The 13,007-nt window shown below is 57.3% G+C and overlaps 1 protein-coding gene across 2 annotated transcripts in view; it reads left to right on the forward strand.

Moving 5' to 3' along the window:
- Positions 1-13,007, forward strand: part of ROBO4 (roundabout guidance receptor 4) — a 76,976-nt gene that overhangs the window by 42,782 nt on the left and 21,187 nt on the right. For both annotated transcript variants that reach the window (XM_034754714.1, XM_034754713.1), the window contains exons 14-15: positions 1,354-1,692; positions 10,724-10,837. In XM_034754714.1, the coding sequence (XP_034610605.1) occupies positions 1,354-1,692; positions 10,724-10,837 (453 nt within the window). The remainder of the gene's footprint in view (positions 1-1,353; positions 1,693-10,723; positions 10,838-13,007) is intronic.

Genomic DNA, 13,007 nt, shown 5'->3' on the forward strand with positions numbered 1-13,007 from the left:
TGGGGTGTGTGGTGGGGTGCGGGCTCCAGGAAGGAGTTTGGGTGTGGGAGGGGGCTCAGGGCTGGGGGTTGAGGTGTGGGAGGGGGCTCAGGTTCTGGCTGGGGGTGTGGGCTCTGGGGTGGGGCCGGGGATGAGGGGTTTAGGGTGCAGGACGGGGCTCTGGGCTGTGCCAGGGGGTTGTGGTGTGGGGCGGGTGCAGACTCTGGGGTTGGGCTGGGGATGAAGGGTTTGGGGTGCAGGAGGGGACTGGGGGCTGGGGTTTGGGAGTGGGTGTGGGATGTGGGCTCCAGGAGGGCGTTTGTGTGCAGAAGGGGACTCTGGGCTGGGGCAGGAGGTTGGGGTGCGGGAGGGAGTTCAGGGTCCAGGCAGCACTTACTGCAGCTCCCATTGGTCACTGTTCCTGGCCAATGGGAGCTGCTAAGCCGGCACTCGGACGCCGGCAGTGGGCAGAGTCTGCCTGGCCATCCATGCGCCTAGGGGCCGCAGGGACCTGGTGGCCGCTTCCCGGAGCCTTGTGGAGCCAGGGCAGGGACAGGGAGCCTGCCTTAGCCCCAGACCCCTGCTGCGCCGCCGACCAGATTTTTAACGGCCTGGTTGGCGGTGCCAACCGGAGCCGCCAGGTCCCTTTTTGACCGGGCGTTCTGGATGCCTGGCAACCCTAGCTGTCAGTAAAGCAGCTTGCACAGAAACAGGAGGCAGCTTGCCCGAGGTCCCGGGAGAGCCAGGAAGGGAACCCCGGTCTGCAGGCCAGAGTCTGAGCCACAGGCCCCATCCAGTGCTGCTCGTGAGCCCTGGGCTCCACTTGGTGCTAGTGCCAGGGGTCTGGCCCTGGGCTCCGCCACACCAGGGAGGCCTGCTCCCTCACACAGGAGTCTCCGAGCTCGGCACTGCAGGGCAGCCCTGGGGACCCTGCAGCTGGGGCAGGCCTGAGGCAGGGCAGGAGGGAAGGCTGGGCCAGCCCTGCAGGGGAGCTGCCACTCGGGGAGACAGACCCCACTGCACAGTTATCCCCCCAGCCCCGGGCCAGGAAGGTGGGTGTATGGTGCAGGCTGGATGTGCTTTGGGTATGAGTGTGCAGGGGGTGTGTGCTGTAGACTGGGTGTGCCTTTGGGGTGTGTGCAGGGTCCGTGTGTGCTGTGGGGGCGGTGGAGGGAGCTGCGGGCTGGGTGTGTCTGTGAGGCCGGCGGTAGGGGAGAGCTGCGGGCTGGGTGTGTCTGTGGGGCCGGGGATGGGGGGAGGGGAGAGCTGCGGGCTGGGTGTGTCTGTGGGGCGGGGAGGGAAGAGAGCTGCAGGCTGGGTGAGGCTCATGGAGCCGGGAGCCTAACACAGCGTCTCTCCCCTTTCTCTCTGCAGCCGTGTCCTTTGACAGGCCGAGCCAGAGCTCCCAGATCCCAGCCGTCCCACGGGGTCCCGACAGCAGCAGCCTGTACAGGGTGCTCTATGTCGACCTTCCTGCCAAGGACATGCAAACCTTCCACCGCCCCCCGCTGCCCAGCACCCCTGGCCCTCACCGCAGAGCCGCGGAGCCCGGGGGACCCACAGACCCCAGGCTTGGGCCCCGTTACAGGCAGAGCCTCGGCGTGGAGAGCAGCTGTGCAAGGGGAGCCGAAAAGAGAGGGCTGTGGAAGCCAGCGGGCCCCGGGCCCCCCAGCCTCACCCTGCAGGGACCCTTGGAGAGCAGCAGCAAGAGAGGTAAGGGCTGCGGGAAGTCCCAGCTGGGAGCTAGGGGCTCTGACCTCAGGGTGGCTGGGCCTGCATTCAGGGGCTGCAGGGTGCCACGCGGGCACACGGGCCTAGCGGGAAGGGTTGGCGTTTCCCTCCTGATCCACTGAGCCCGTGGCAATGCGCTGCCCTGCCACACTGCGCCCTGCACGTGCTGACACCAGCACAGACGCCGGGACCGCCATCGACCTTAGCCTGCCACAGGCCCCAGCAGGCTCAGCCTTTCCCCAGCGTGGCCATCCCACTGGGCGTAAGCCCCACCGAACAGCCCGGCCACAGCCTGGTGCCGTGCCCCTGGCATTCCCACCCCCACCCCCCCAAGGTCTGGCCATGGGCCTGCTCCCCAAAGCAGCCCTGCGGCTGTTCTGCTGGCGTCACAGCCCAGCTGGGCCTGCCCATGGAGGGGACTCGCCCAGGCGCTCCCCTGCCCCGGTGGTTGGCCATGGCCTTTCTTCGTTCTTTGCCCTTGTCCTGGCTTCACACCGGGGTCTGGATCTGCACCCGGGACGAGCCCTGTGAGCTCCAGCATGGCTCCCAGCAGGGTGTTGGGAGAAGGGCAGCGCACTGGCCCAGCCGGTCCCTTCCCCTGGCCCCGCGACACAGAAGGGCGCCAGAGGAGGGGAGCAGCGGGAGCGCTGGCAAGTGTTGTCTGGCTTCCTGCGGCACTGGCTGAGGGAGCACAGGGCTGGTGTGTGCCCCGGGGAGGGGGCCAGGACCACACTGACAGCAGGGGTCAGGAGCCCAGTCTAGCCGTAGCACAGAGCAGCAGGGGGCAGACACCGAAGCCAGGGCTGCTGGGTTGTGTGTGTGCCCCTGTCTGGGCCTGTCCCACACTGAGCAGTGGGGACCAGAGCTCTCCCCCTCTCCCCCCACACCTCTGTGCTCTGAGTCCAATGGCTGAACAGCCCTCGGGCAGCGCAAAGTATTGCTGGCATCGTACCCCCCCCATGCCCTCAGCAACAGCCCTGCCCTGCGTCCCTCAGCCTATGCCACCCACCACCACTGTCCCACATGCCAGCTGCACCCTGTCCTTGCATCCAGCTCCTGGCAAACCCCAGGGAGGGAAACACATGCTGATTCCAGCAGCCTCACTGCCTTCAGAGGGGCTGCCAATGTGGGAGAGGGAGGCTGCTGTGGAAGGGGTGCTGAGGGAGGCTGGAATTTAATTATCTCCAGAGTTCAGGGACAAGCCAACACCAGGGAGGTTAGAGAAAGCCCATGGACCCTGGTTACTTGCCACGAGCTGTGCGGTGAGCGCTCCCTCCCTGAGCTGCCCCAGGGTGCTGTGCCGTGCTGGGGTGCAGGTCGCTGGGTGACAGCGTAGCCGCTCCTCCGTCCGAGGCGCTGTCTGCACCTTGGGCCCCAGCTGCTCTGCCTTTGGGGATTTCAGCCAAGACAAGTGCATCCAGAGTCCAGTTCGGGGGGAGGCAGCACCGGGGAGTGACTTTGGCCCCCGCCCCAGATACGTGCACTTGAGTGGGCAGCAGGGACACTACATGCTGTGGGGAGCCAACACCTCACCCCAGGACAGTTGGCCTGGCCACTCTAGCGCAGGATTCACTGGTGGAGTGAGATCCCCATGTGATGGGATCCCCCCGGGGTGCCACCAGGGACTGGGGTACCAATGAGCCCTCTGACTCACGAGCCTGGGATCCCTTTCCCACTGTGCTGCTCCCGGTCCTACACTTCCACCAGCATTCGCACAGGTAGGGACACACCCAGCTGGAGTTATATGCAGGCTCTCTGACCAGCCACTGCATGCACCAACAACAGAGAGGCTACCGCCAAAATAACCACCAGCTTCCCAGCCTAGGACCCCCCCGCCCCCCGCCCCCCCGTCTCCGGAGTATAAACCCAAAATTATACCATCTTGCGCTGCACAGGGGACTGTACAGTGCAAGCCCCTCAATGTGGACAGGAAATGCAACAGCCCCTGCCCCTTGAGCTAAGATTCCCAAGCACTTCATTCCAAACTTACTGGTTCAGATTAAAACAGAAAACAAGTGTATTACCTACAAAAAGATAGATTTTAAGTGATTATAAGGGATGGCCAACAGATCAAAGCAGATCACCTAGCAAATAAACAAAAACGCAAACTAAGCACTAGAAAGATAGGATATGAATTAGCAAATTCTCACCCTGGCTGATGATACGAGCAGGTTGGCAGATTCTTAAGGCACAAGCTACACTTGTTTTGCAGCTTGGATGCCCCAGGGTTTTCATACACAGGCTAGAAATCCCTTAGCCTGAGTGCAGCACTTCCCCAGTTCAGTCTTTGATCCGCAGGTGTTTTCCGGAGTCCTCTTGTGTGGGGCGCGAAGAACCAATGATGTCGCTCCCTGCCTTCACAGAATCATAGAATATCAGGGTTGGAAGGGACCTCAAGAGGTCATCTAGTCCAACCCCCTGCTCAGAGCAGGACCAATCCCCAACTAAATCATCCCAGCCAGGGCTTTGTCAAGCCTGACCTTAAAAACCTCTAAGGAAGAAGATTCCACCACCTCCCTAGGTAACCCATTCCAGTGCTTCACCACCCTCCTAGTGAAAACGTTTTTCCTAATATCCAACCTAAACCTCCCCCACTGCAACTTGAGACCATTGCTCCTTGTTCTGTCATCTGCCACCACTGAGAACAGTCTAGATCCATCCTCTTTGGAACCCCCTTTCAGGTAGTTGAAAGCAGCTATCAAATCCCCCCTCACTCTTCTCTTCTGCAGACTAAACAATCCCAGTTCCCTCAGCCTCTCCTCATAAGTCATGTGCTCCAGCCCCCTAATCATTTTTCTTGCCCTCTGCTGGACTCTATCCAATTTTTCCACATCCTTCTTGTAATGTGGGGCCCAAAACTGGACAAAGTACTCCAGATGAGGCCTCACCAATGTTGAATAGAGGGGAATGATCACGTCCCTCGATCTGCTGGCAATGCCCCTACTTATAAAGCCCAAAATGCCATTAGCCTTCTTGGCAACAAGGGCACACTGTTGACTCATATCCAGCTTCTTGTCCACCATAACCCCTAGGTCCTTTTCTGCAGAACTGCTGCCTAGCTATTCGGTCCCTAGTCTGTAGCAGTGCATGGGATTCTTCTGTCCTAAGTGCAGGACTCTGCACTTGTCCTTGTTGAACCTCATCAGATTTCTTTTGGCCCAATCCTCTAATTTGTCTATGTCCCTCTGTATCCTATCCCTACCTTCCAGCGTATCTACCACTCCTCCCAGTTTAGTGTCATCTGCAAACTTGCTGAGGGTGTAGTCCACGCCATCCTCCAGATCATTAATGAAGATATTGAACAAAACCAGCCCCAGGACCAACCCTTGGGGCACTCTGCTTGATACCAGCTGCCAACTAGACATAGAGCCATTGATCACTACCCGTTGAGCCCGACGAACTAGCCAGTTTTCTATCCACCTTATAGTCCATTCATCCAGCCCATACTTCTTTAACTTGCCAGCAAGAATTCTGTGGGAGACCGTATCAAAAGCTTTGCTAAAGTCAAGGAATAACACGTCCACTGCTTTAGCCTCATACACAGAGCCAGTTATCTCATCATAGAAGGCAATTAGGTTAGTCAGGCATGACTTGCCCTTGGTGAATCCATGCTGACGGTTCCTGATCACTTTCCTCTCCTCTAAGTGCTTCAGAATTGATTCCTTGAGGACCTGCTCCATGATTTTTCCAGGGACTGAGGTCAGGCTGACTAGCCTGTAGTTCCCCGGATCCTCCTCCTTCCCTTTTTTAAAGATGGGCACTACATTAGCCTTTTTCCAGTCATCCGGGACCTCCCCCCATTGCCATGAGTTTTCAAAGATAATGGATAATGGCTCTGCAATCACATCCGCCAACTCCTTTAGCACCCTCGGATGCAGCGCATCCGGCCCCATGGATTTGTGCTCGTCCAGCTTTTCTAAATAGTCCCAAACCACTTCTTTCTCCACAGAGAGCTGGTCACCTCCCCCCGATGCTGTGCTGCCCACTGCCTTGCAGATCTTTAACATATGGTGGGACCCTTTGTCCCAAACTCAGTTTGTGGAAAAACACAGACATCCCAAGATGGAGTCCAGAGTCATGTGGCCTGGTCATATGCCCTTGCATACCTTGCTGAGTCATAACAGCCGTTACTTACAGGCTGTCTGGAAAGTTCACAGGAAGGTTAAGTTCTTCCAGGGTTCATTGTCTTTGCCACCACCCAAATGCAAAAAAAAAAAAAAAAACCCTTGGACCCAGGAAGGAGCACTGGGGAATTCCTCCCTGTGGGATACCCTCAAGCCCTTTCACCCCCCTCCGGGGAAGAGCCAAGAAAGAAAACAAAGGAAATTAGCTGTTGCTACCAGCTAATCAAACAACACGTGCACAAACCTCTTAGGACACCAAAAATCCAATCCTGTTCTTAAAAAGGGTAAATGTTATTAAAAACAAAAAGGAAGAAACTACATCTGGAACTTAGGCATTTTGCTAAATCGTAAAAGAAATAATTACAAAAATTAAGCATCGAGATAGCTCTCTTGGGGTTCAGCTTAAAGGTTGCAAGCAAAACAAAAGCATCTGGGGTTAGCACAGAGGAGATCCACAAGCCAAAATAAAGAAATAAACCTAATCGTGTCTATTTAAACATGCCCTGTCCAATGATTTCTTCTAGGTATGGAAGATGAATTTTTATACCTGGTTCAAGCCTTACACAGCATTGCTGCTTAAAGCATTGCTGCTCTGTGTCTCCTTCTCCGGAGAACAACAGACAAAGGGAAAGTTTCTTTCCCAATTTTAAAAAGGTTCTAGCTTCCCATTGGCTCTTTTGGTCAGGTGCCCACTTTTTCTTTTTCTTTTTCTTTACCTGGGGGACTTTTTAACCCTTTACAGGTAAAGCAAGTAGAGAACAGCTACGAAGAGGGATTTTACAGCTAACTGGCTGGCTGGGTGTCCATCAAAGGGAGCTACTCCCCCCCCCCCCACATACTTCATTTATCACACTTCACATGACCCATCTGGTACAAAATGCACCATAATTATACCATAATCATATCATAATAATATTACTGTGAATAAAATGGGGTGCAGTGTCACACCCCGTCCCTCCTGCCCTACAGAGTTCCAGAGAATTTAAGGTGCATCAGGATCACCTGCTCTGACTTCTCCAGAGACCCTCATCCAGGTGCCCCGTCATCTTGCCCAGTAACTGGTGTTTGCCTGGGTGCTGAGCCTAGCTCTTTCCAACCCAGGCCTCTAGGAACACCTGGCCTAGGTGCTGGAAATAGGGGTACTGGGGGTGTTGCAGCACCCCCTGGCTTGAAGTAGTAATAACAACTCAAACACATGGTTTCCACCTTCAACACCCCCACTATAAACATTGCTTCACTGACACCTGGTTTCATAGGAAGTGAATTCACTGATTTCCGTGGTCGAGGAAGGACGGTTGAACAAAGAAGATGATTGAGTTCATAATCTCTCATAGCTGGAAATCGTCCATCAGCAACTGCAGAACTCTTCGGTCTGCCAAGCCTGGCAACAGCGACCACTAATTAGTCTCTGCATGTTTCTGTCTTAGATTAACGAGCATAGGCAAAGCGACGATTGGGTTACCAGAATTCAAATGATCCAACCTAAAATTCAATAGCATTCGAAACCGCAGTGCAACTGAAATCTCAAACAGGGTTGAGACTGCCAAAGTATACTGGTTCTCCCTCCGCCTGCATGGGCTTCAGATCCCAGATAACAGGTCCACAGGAATGCCACAGATTCCTGCTGCCTACTTTTCCTTATGTGTCTTTACATCTTTGTGGATTTTGGTGGATTTGCCAGGATAGTTTTGCATGGAATGGGTAAACTCAGCAACAGCCTTAATGTCAGGGTCCCGCAAAGCTGAGAGTGTATGTACCAGCTGGCTGACATGTTCCCTCCAGCGTGCCACACACTCCACCTCTGCACTGAGTAGCTGATCAGAACTGGAGTCGACCACACCAAATGAAAGCTCTTTCTTGGGGGTGAGCTCCACAAGTGTTTATAGAAGGAGGCAGAAGATTCCTCGAGGATGACAACTTTGACTCCCATAAGAGCTTTGTGGTCATATTGCTATCAGGGCCGGCTCTGGCTTTTTTGCCGCCCCAGGCAAAAAAGCCTCCCACCGCCTCCCGCCCCCCGGCGGGGAGTGCAGCAGGGGAGGGCGCCGAGCCCGGCCGCGGCCCCGCTCTCCTCAGCCGGCCAGAGCACCAGGGGAGGGCGGCCCCGCCCGGCCGCGGCTCCGCTCTCCCCAGCAGCCGGAGCGCCAGGAGGAGGGCGGAGAGCCCGGCCGGGGCCCCACTCTCCCCGACCGGCCGGAGCGCCGGGGGAGGGCGGCCCCGCTCTTCCCGGCCGGCCGGAGCACCAGGGGGAGGGTGGCGAGCCCGACCGCGGCCTCGCTTTCCCCGGGTGAGCGCCGCCCCCCTCCAGGTGCCGCCCCAAGCACATGCTTGGAGGGCTGGTGCCTGGAGCCAGCCCTGATTGCTATGACTGTCCTTGATCCCCAAAATGGCTAAGAAGCCCTGGATCTCCATTAACACCTTAGCCGTGTTTGAACAGTGTGGCATGGCTCATTTGGGAGGTGATATGGTCACGTGTTGTAAGCTAAATAACATTTGTAATCACGCAATGCACAAAACACGGACTGAAACATGACTGAAAAGAAGCTGGACACCAGTCAGATGAAGCATTTCTGAATATCAAAAATATCAAATGGTTCAAACTCAAGTTGAATGAAGAGACCCATTTTCTAGCTACACAGGTCCCGCTCTCTCGAACAGTCGCCCAGCGCTCTAAGAGGACACGGTTATCTGCTCCAAATGCCTCCCAGCTTCCCTGCAAAAATCACCTTTGATTTGGAGCTGGACGGAAAGGACGCCCTGGAGGACCTACAACACGATGGCTGGATGCTGTTGACAGACACCTGTCCCTCACTGGCATCCTGCCCTGTCACGTGCCAGATTTGGCTCATCATGGAGTCGCAAACACGTTCAGTGATCTCTACTCTGGCCAAGCTACTAGACAATCGCAATGATCCCTTCTGGTCTTCGAATCCATGACTCTAGGAATCCACATGGCCCTTCCCTGTACTCTGGGGCCAGTCAGGGCCCTGCTCAGCACCCGTGTAAGGGGATGTCTGTGATTGCAGTACGGGGAGATCTAGCTAGATCGAAGCTACCTCAGGGAACAGCAGCAGCGAAGTTGCGGCAGCACCAGCAGAGAATGTACCCGGGGTCCTTGGTGGGCAGGGCTAGCCTGTATCACCCCCATGCTGCAATGGCTTCACTGCTGCTGTTACCTGATCTTGCTTTGATCTAGCTAGATCTGCCCTTTCTGCAAACACACCTGCAGCTGCAGCGTAGACAGACTCATAGGCTTGAAAGTTATATTGGCATAGCTACGTCAGTCAGGGGTATGAACCAATCACACCCTGACCGGGGTAGCTCTGCCCACCTAACCCCCGGAGTAGACACAGCTATGCTGACAGAAGAGGGCTTCCATTGACATTATCAAGCTGTCTGGAGTGGCTCACAACCATGAGTGCCAACCCAGTGCAGACTGGCACAAACCTGGGCACAAACCCCAAACGGGTGCTGTGTTTCACAGTTAGAATTCACCAACCCAGTGACAAGTGTGAACTCCTCCAACACTGTAACAGCCTAACCATGGAGTCACAGACAGTCCCCTTGGGCACTCCAGTCCATCCTAGATGGTCCCTTACACCAAAAACCACAATACTCAGGTTATCTCCAGTCACAAAGGACAAGTCACTTACCCCAGGTCAATGACACCTCAGATCTCAAACCCAAGACAACGGCTGTAGCCAGTCCTATAATAAACTAACTAAAGATTTATTGGAGAAGAAAAAGAAATGAGAGTTAAGGACAGGGTTAAAGCAGTAAACACACACACAAATGAGTTACAGTCTTAGGTTCTAAAAGGTAACAGAAGTTTCTATAATCAGCAAGCTCTATATGGCCTCGCTCTTGCGTACCCTTAGAAGTCTTTGCCCCGCACAGTTCAAGCAGCATAGAGATAAAGTTCCTTCTGGCCAGGCATTTTTATTCCCTTCCCCCAGAGTTCGAAGGGATGGGACGAGCACGTCTACTCTTCAGGGGTATGAGGGGAGCAATCAGCGAAGTCTTTCGTGCACTGATGTCCCACAATGGCTTGTCTGGTGTCTGTAGACCTTTTGTGTGGGCAGCAGATAACCTCTTGTGGTGAACGAGTATTTCACACCTGGCCGTGCTTCCTCATGACCCGGGGCTTTGCAGGTTCATAGCAAACGCTTCTCTAGTTACAGAGAAAATATGTAAATGTTGCCCTGTAACATGGGATACAGATGTTATATGTGAGATTAACACATGCAGCAACTCACAAGCATGTCATAAAGTGCCAACACCGAACACATTATAGCTCTAACATCCGTTGTAACAATGCTAACACACTGGTGAGCCAGGCTGGTTTCCAGCTGGGCATTTGTCAGGGAGGCCGGGGGGCCTTGGCGTGAGCTGGCACCTGGCCTGGCAGTGTTGCAGACATAGCTGATGTTCTCTTCTGCCAACGTTGGCTGCATCTACGGGACACGGCTGTGCCGGGATAGCTGTGCTGGTGTAGTCTCCGCAGTGTGGCTGTACCCCAAGCCGGGGCAGCCTGGGGGCCCTAGGAAGCGAATAGCTGTGGTGCAGCGTGCACCACCCCGTCCAAGCGGTGCTGGGGGCAGAGCAGGGCAGGCCGGGGGGACTGCGCAGGGGGATTCCCAGGCTCAGTCACAGAGTGAAGTCGAATGGGGACTGGGCCCGAAACCTCCTCACAGGCTCCTCCATGCTTGGTGACAAGTCCAATGCAGCAGCCACTGTCGCGGGCCAGATTCCAGGCACCACCACTGGCTTCAGTGGGCTCACCCCCGTCTGCACAGCTCCAGCTGAGAGCAGGTCTGGCCTGAGAGGGGCAGCTCTGGTTATCCCCCACCACTGTCCCACTGCTCACCCCTCCTCTCCTTCTCCCCCAGAGCTGCAGCAGGCGCACAGCACCCCTGTGCTGTCACCCAGCCTCCCGGCATACTCCACCAGCCCTAGCAGAGCGCCCAGCACCAGCAGCTCAGGAAAGCGTCACGCAGGCAAAGGTGAGCAAAGCCACGGCTGCCCCACGGACCCTCCTCCAGCCCTGGTCCCGGAGCGCTGAGGCTGCAGCACCAGGCCAGGCTGCCCTTCCTCAGTAGCCTGGGGGCTGGAAGGGAGGGGCGCTGGGGAAGGTCAGGACACCTGGAACTCCAGCTCTGCAAGGCAGCAGTGGGGTGCAGAAGAATTTCCTGGGTGCTCTGCAGGCCTGTGAGTGCTATGGGACCTTGTGGGACACTGCAGGAAGTTTGGAGGAGATTGGGTTCACCCATGGGGCCCTGTCGTAGTCAGGGAGGTGCACGGGGGGCTGTTTGCCTACAAGGCTCTCTAGGGGGTGAGGCTGTGTTAGCGGAGGAGGTGGTGCTGGATGGCTGCATTGGTGGCAGGAGCCTCTGGGCACTTTGTTAGTGGGAGGTCTGGGGGGCTGTGTTAGCAGGCGTGTCTCTGGGGGTCTGTGTTACCCTCTGGAGCTCTTGGGTTGGGGAGTGTCTGGGGGGCTGCATTAGTGGGGGAGTTTTTGGGGGGCTGTGTTACCCTGTGGAACTCTTGGGCTGGGGAGTGTCTGGGAGGCTGCATTAGTGGGGGAGTTTCTGGGGGGCTGTGTTACCCTGTGGAACTCTCCGGTGGGGGGCAGGGGATGTAATATTCCCTGGTCTTCCGTGAACCTCTGGCCATGAACCCAGGGCCTTCCCCCTCCACACACTGCGGCTGGCTGGAGCCATTTGCTGGCATCGCTTCCCTGACAGTGGGTGGAGATGCCCGGGGGCCAGCCTACTTGGCCCCCACTGGGGCTCATGCCTGGCCAGGGAACTCAAAGGCTGGGCTTGTCTGGGGCCTGGAGACTCAGCTTCCTCTGCTGCTCCCTAGGGACTCTCACTGGCCCCCCATCTCTCCCCTCGGGTACCCCCAGGCCCCTCTCCTGCTCCTCTGTACACCCCACCCCCACTCCCTCACACTGCCAGACGCTCGGGCTCCCCCAGCTGCCCTCATCCTTCGGCACTTGCCCCCTCACTGTCCACATGCTCCTGCTCCACCTTGTCCCCCAGGGCTGGTCCCCCTCTGCCGCCCTGGCCCCACTCTCCTGGAGGCTGGGGGCAAGCAAGGGGAAGGTGTGGGAGCCTTGTGAGGTCTGCATGGCCTGGGGAGCTGCACTGGGAACCATGGCCAGGTGCTGCCATCCCAGGCCGGGCCCCAGCGAGGGACAGCGGGACATCTGGCCTGCAGCTGGGAGCATGTCCCTGGCCTCTTGCTGCTGGCCCTGGCCACTGAGTGAGGTGGATTCCTTCCTTGGAGCATCTCTTGCCCTAGCTGCAGACACCTTCCTCCAACGCCACGGACCACACTGAGCAGAGCCACCCTACCCAGAGGCACCTCTGAGATGGCAGCCTGGGCTTGCCTAGGGCAGAGCTGGCAGCATCCAGGCCTGGGCAAGATGAGGAGACTGGCAGGAGAAAAGGAGGCGATTCTGTAAGCCACCTCCCTGGGGCTCCAGGCCCGGCCGGGGGACGGCAAACGCCTGGGGGCAGGACTGGAGTCTGTTACCCCCTTCCTGACCGTCCCCATGCCTGGGCTGCTGTGAACAGTTTGGAAATCCATTGCCTCTCCTGCGCTCCATGCGGCGCTGAGCCAGCCAGGGCGGCCATGTCTAGATCTCACTGCCCAGCCACGTAGGGCATCACTGCCCAGTGGAGAGACCAGCCGGAGTGGCTCTGCGTTCTGCCAGGGCTTGCACTACTAGAGAGTCGGCAGCAGGGGGCACCAGCGCCCCACGCACAGCCGCAGCCGGGGCTCTTCGGTAGGGAATCCCCCAGCCCGGCCCTGCCCTGCCCAGTGCTCATCCGATGCACCCCTAGCTCTGCCCCCCAGCCACGGGGATGCAGAGTGGCTATGCTAGTGCTGCAGGAGAGACAGGGGGGGCACTATGCTGGGCGCTGCCCCTCCAGCCGCTCACCAGGGCTGCTCCCCCATTCGGCACACCCCGTGGCTGGGAGTTAGGCTTGCAGCCCCAAAGGCAGGGCGGGCTGGGCTGCTGGGACTGATTAATTAGGGTTACCATACGTCCGGATTTTCCCGGACATGTCCGGCTTTTGGGGGCTCAAATCCCCGTCCGGGGAAAATCGGGAGGGCTCGGCCGGGGCCTCTTTGTCTGGGGTCGGCGGTGCGGGGCCGGGGTCG

This window comes from Trachemys scripta, chromosome 21 (genome assembly GCF_013100865.1).
Source record: "Trachemys scripta elegans isolate TJP31775 chromosome 21, CAS_Tse_1.0, whole genome shotgun sequence".
In the NCBI taxonomy this organism is placed as follows: domain Eukaryota; kingdom Metazoa; phylum Chordata; order Testudines; family Emydidae; genus Trachemys; species Trachemys scripta.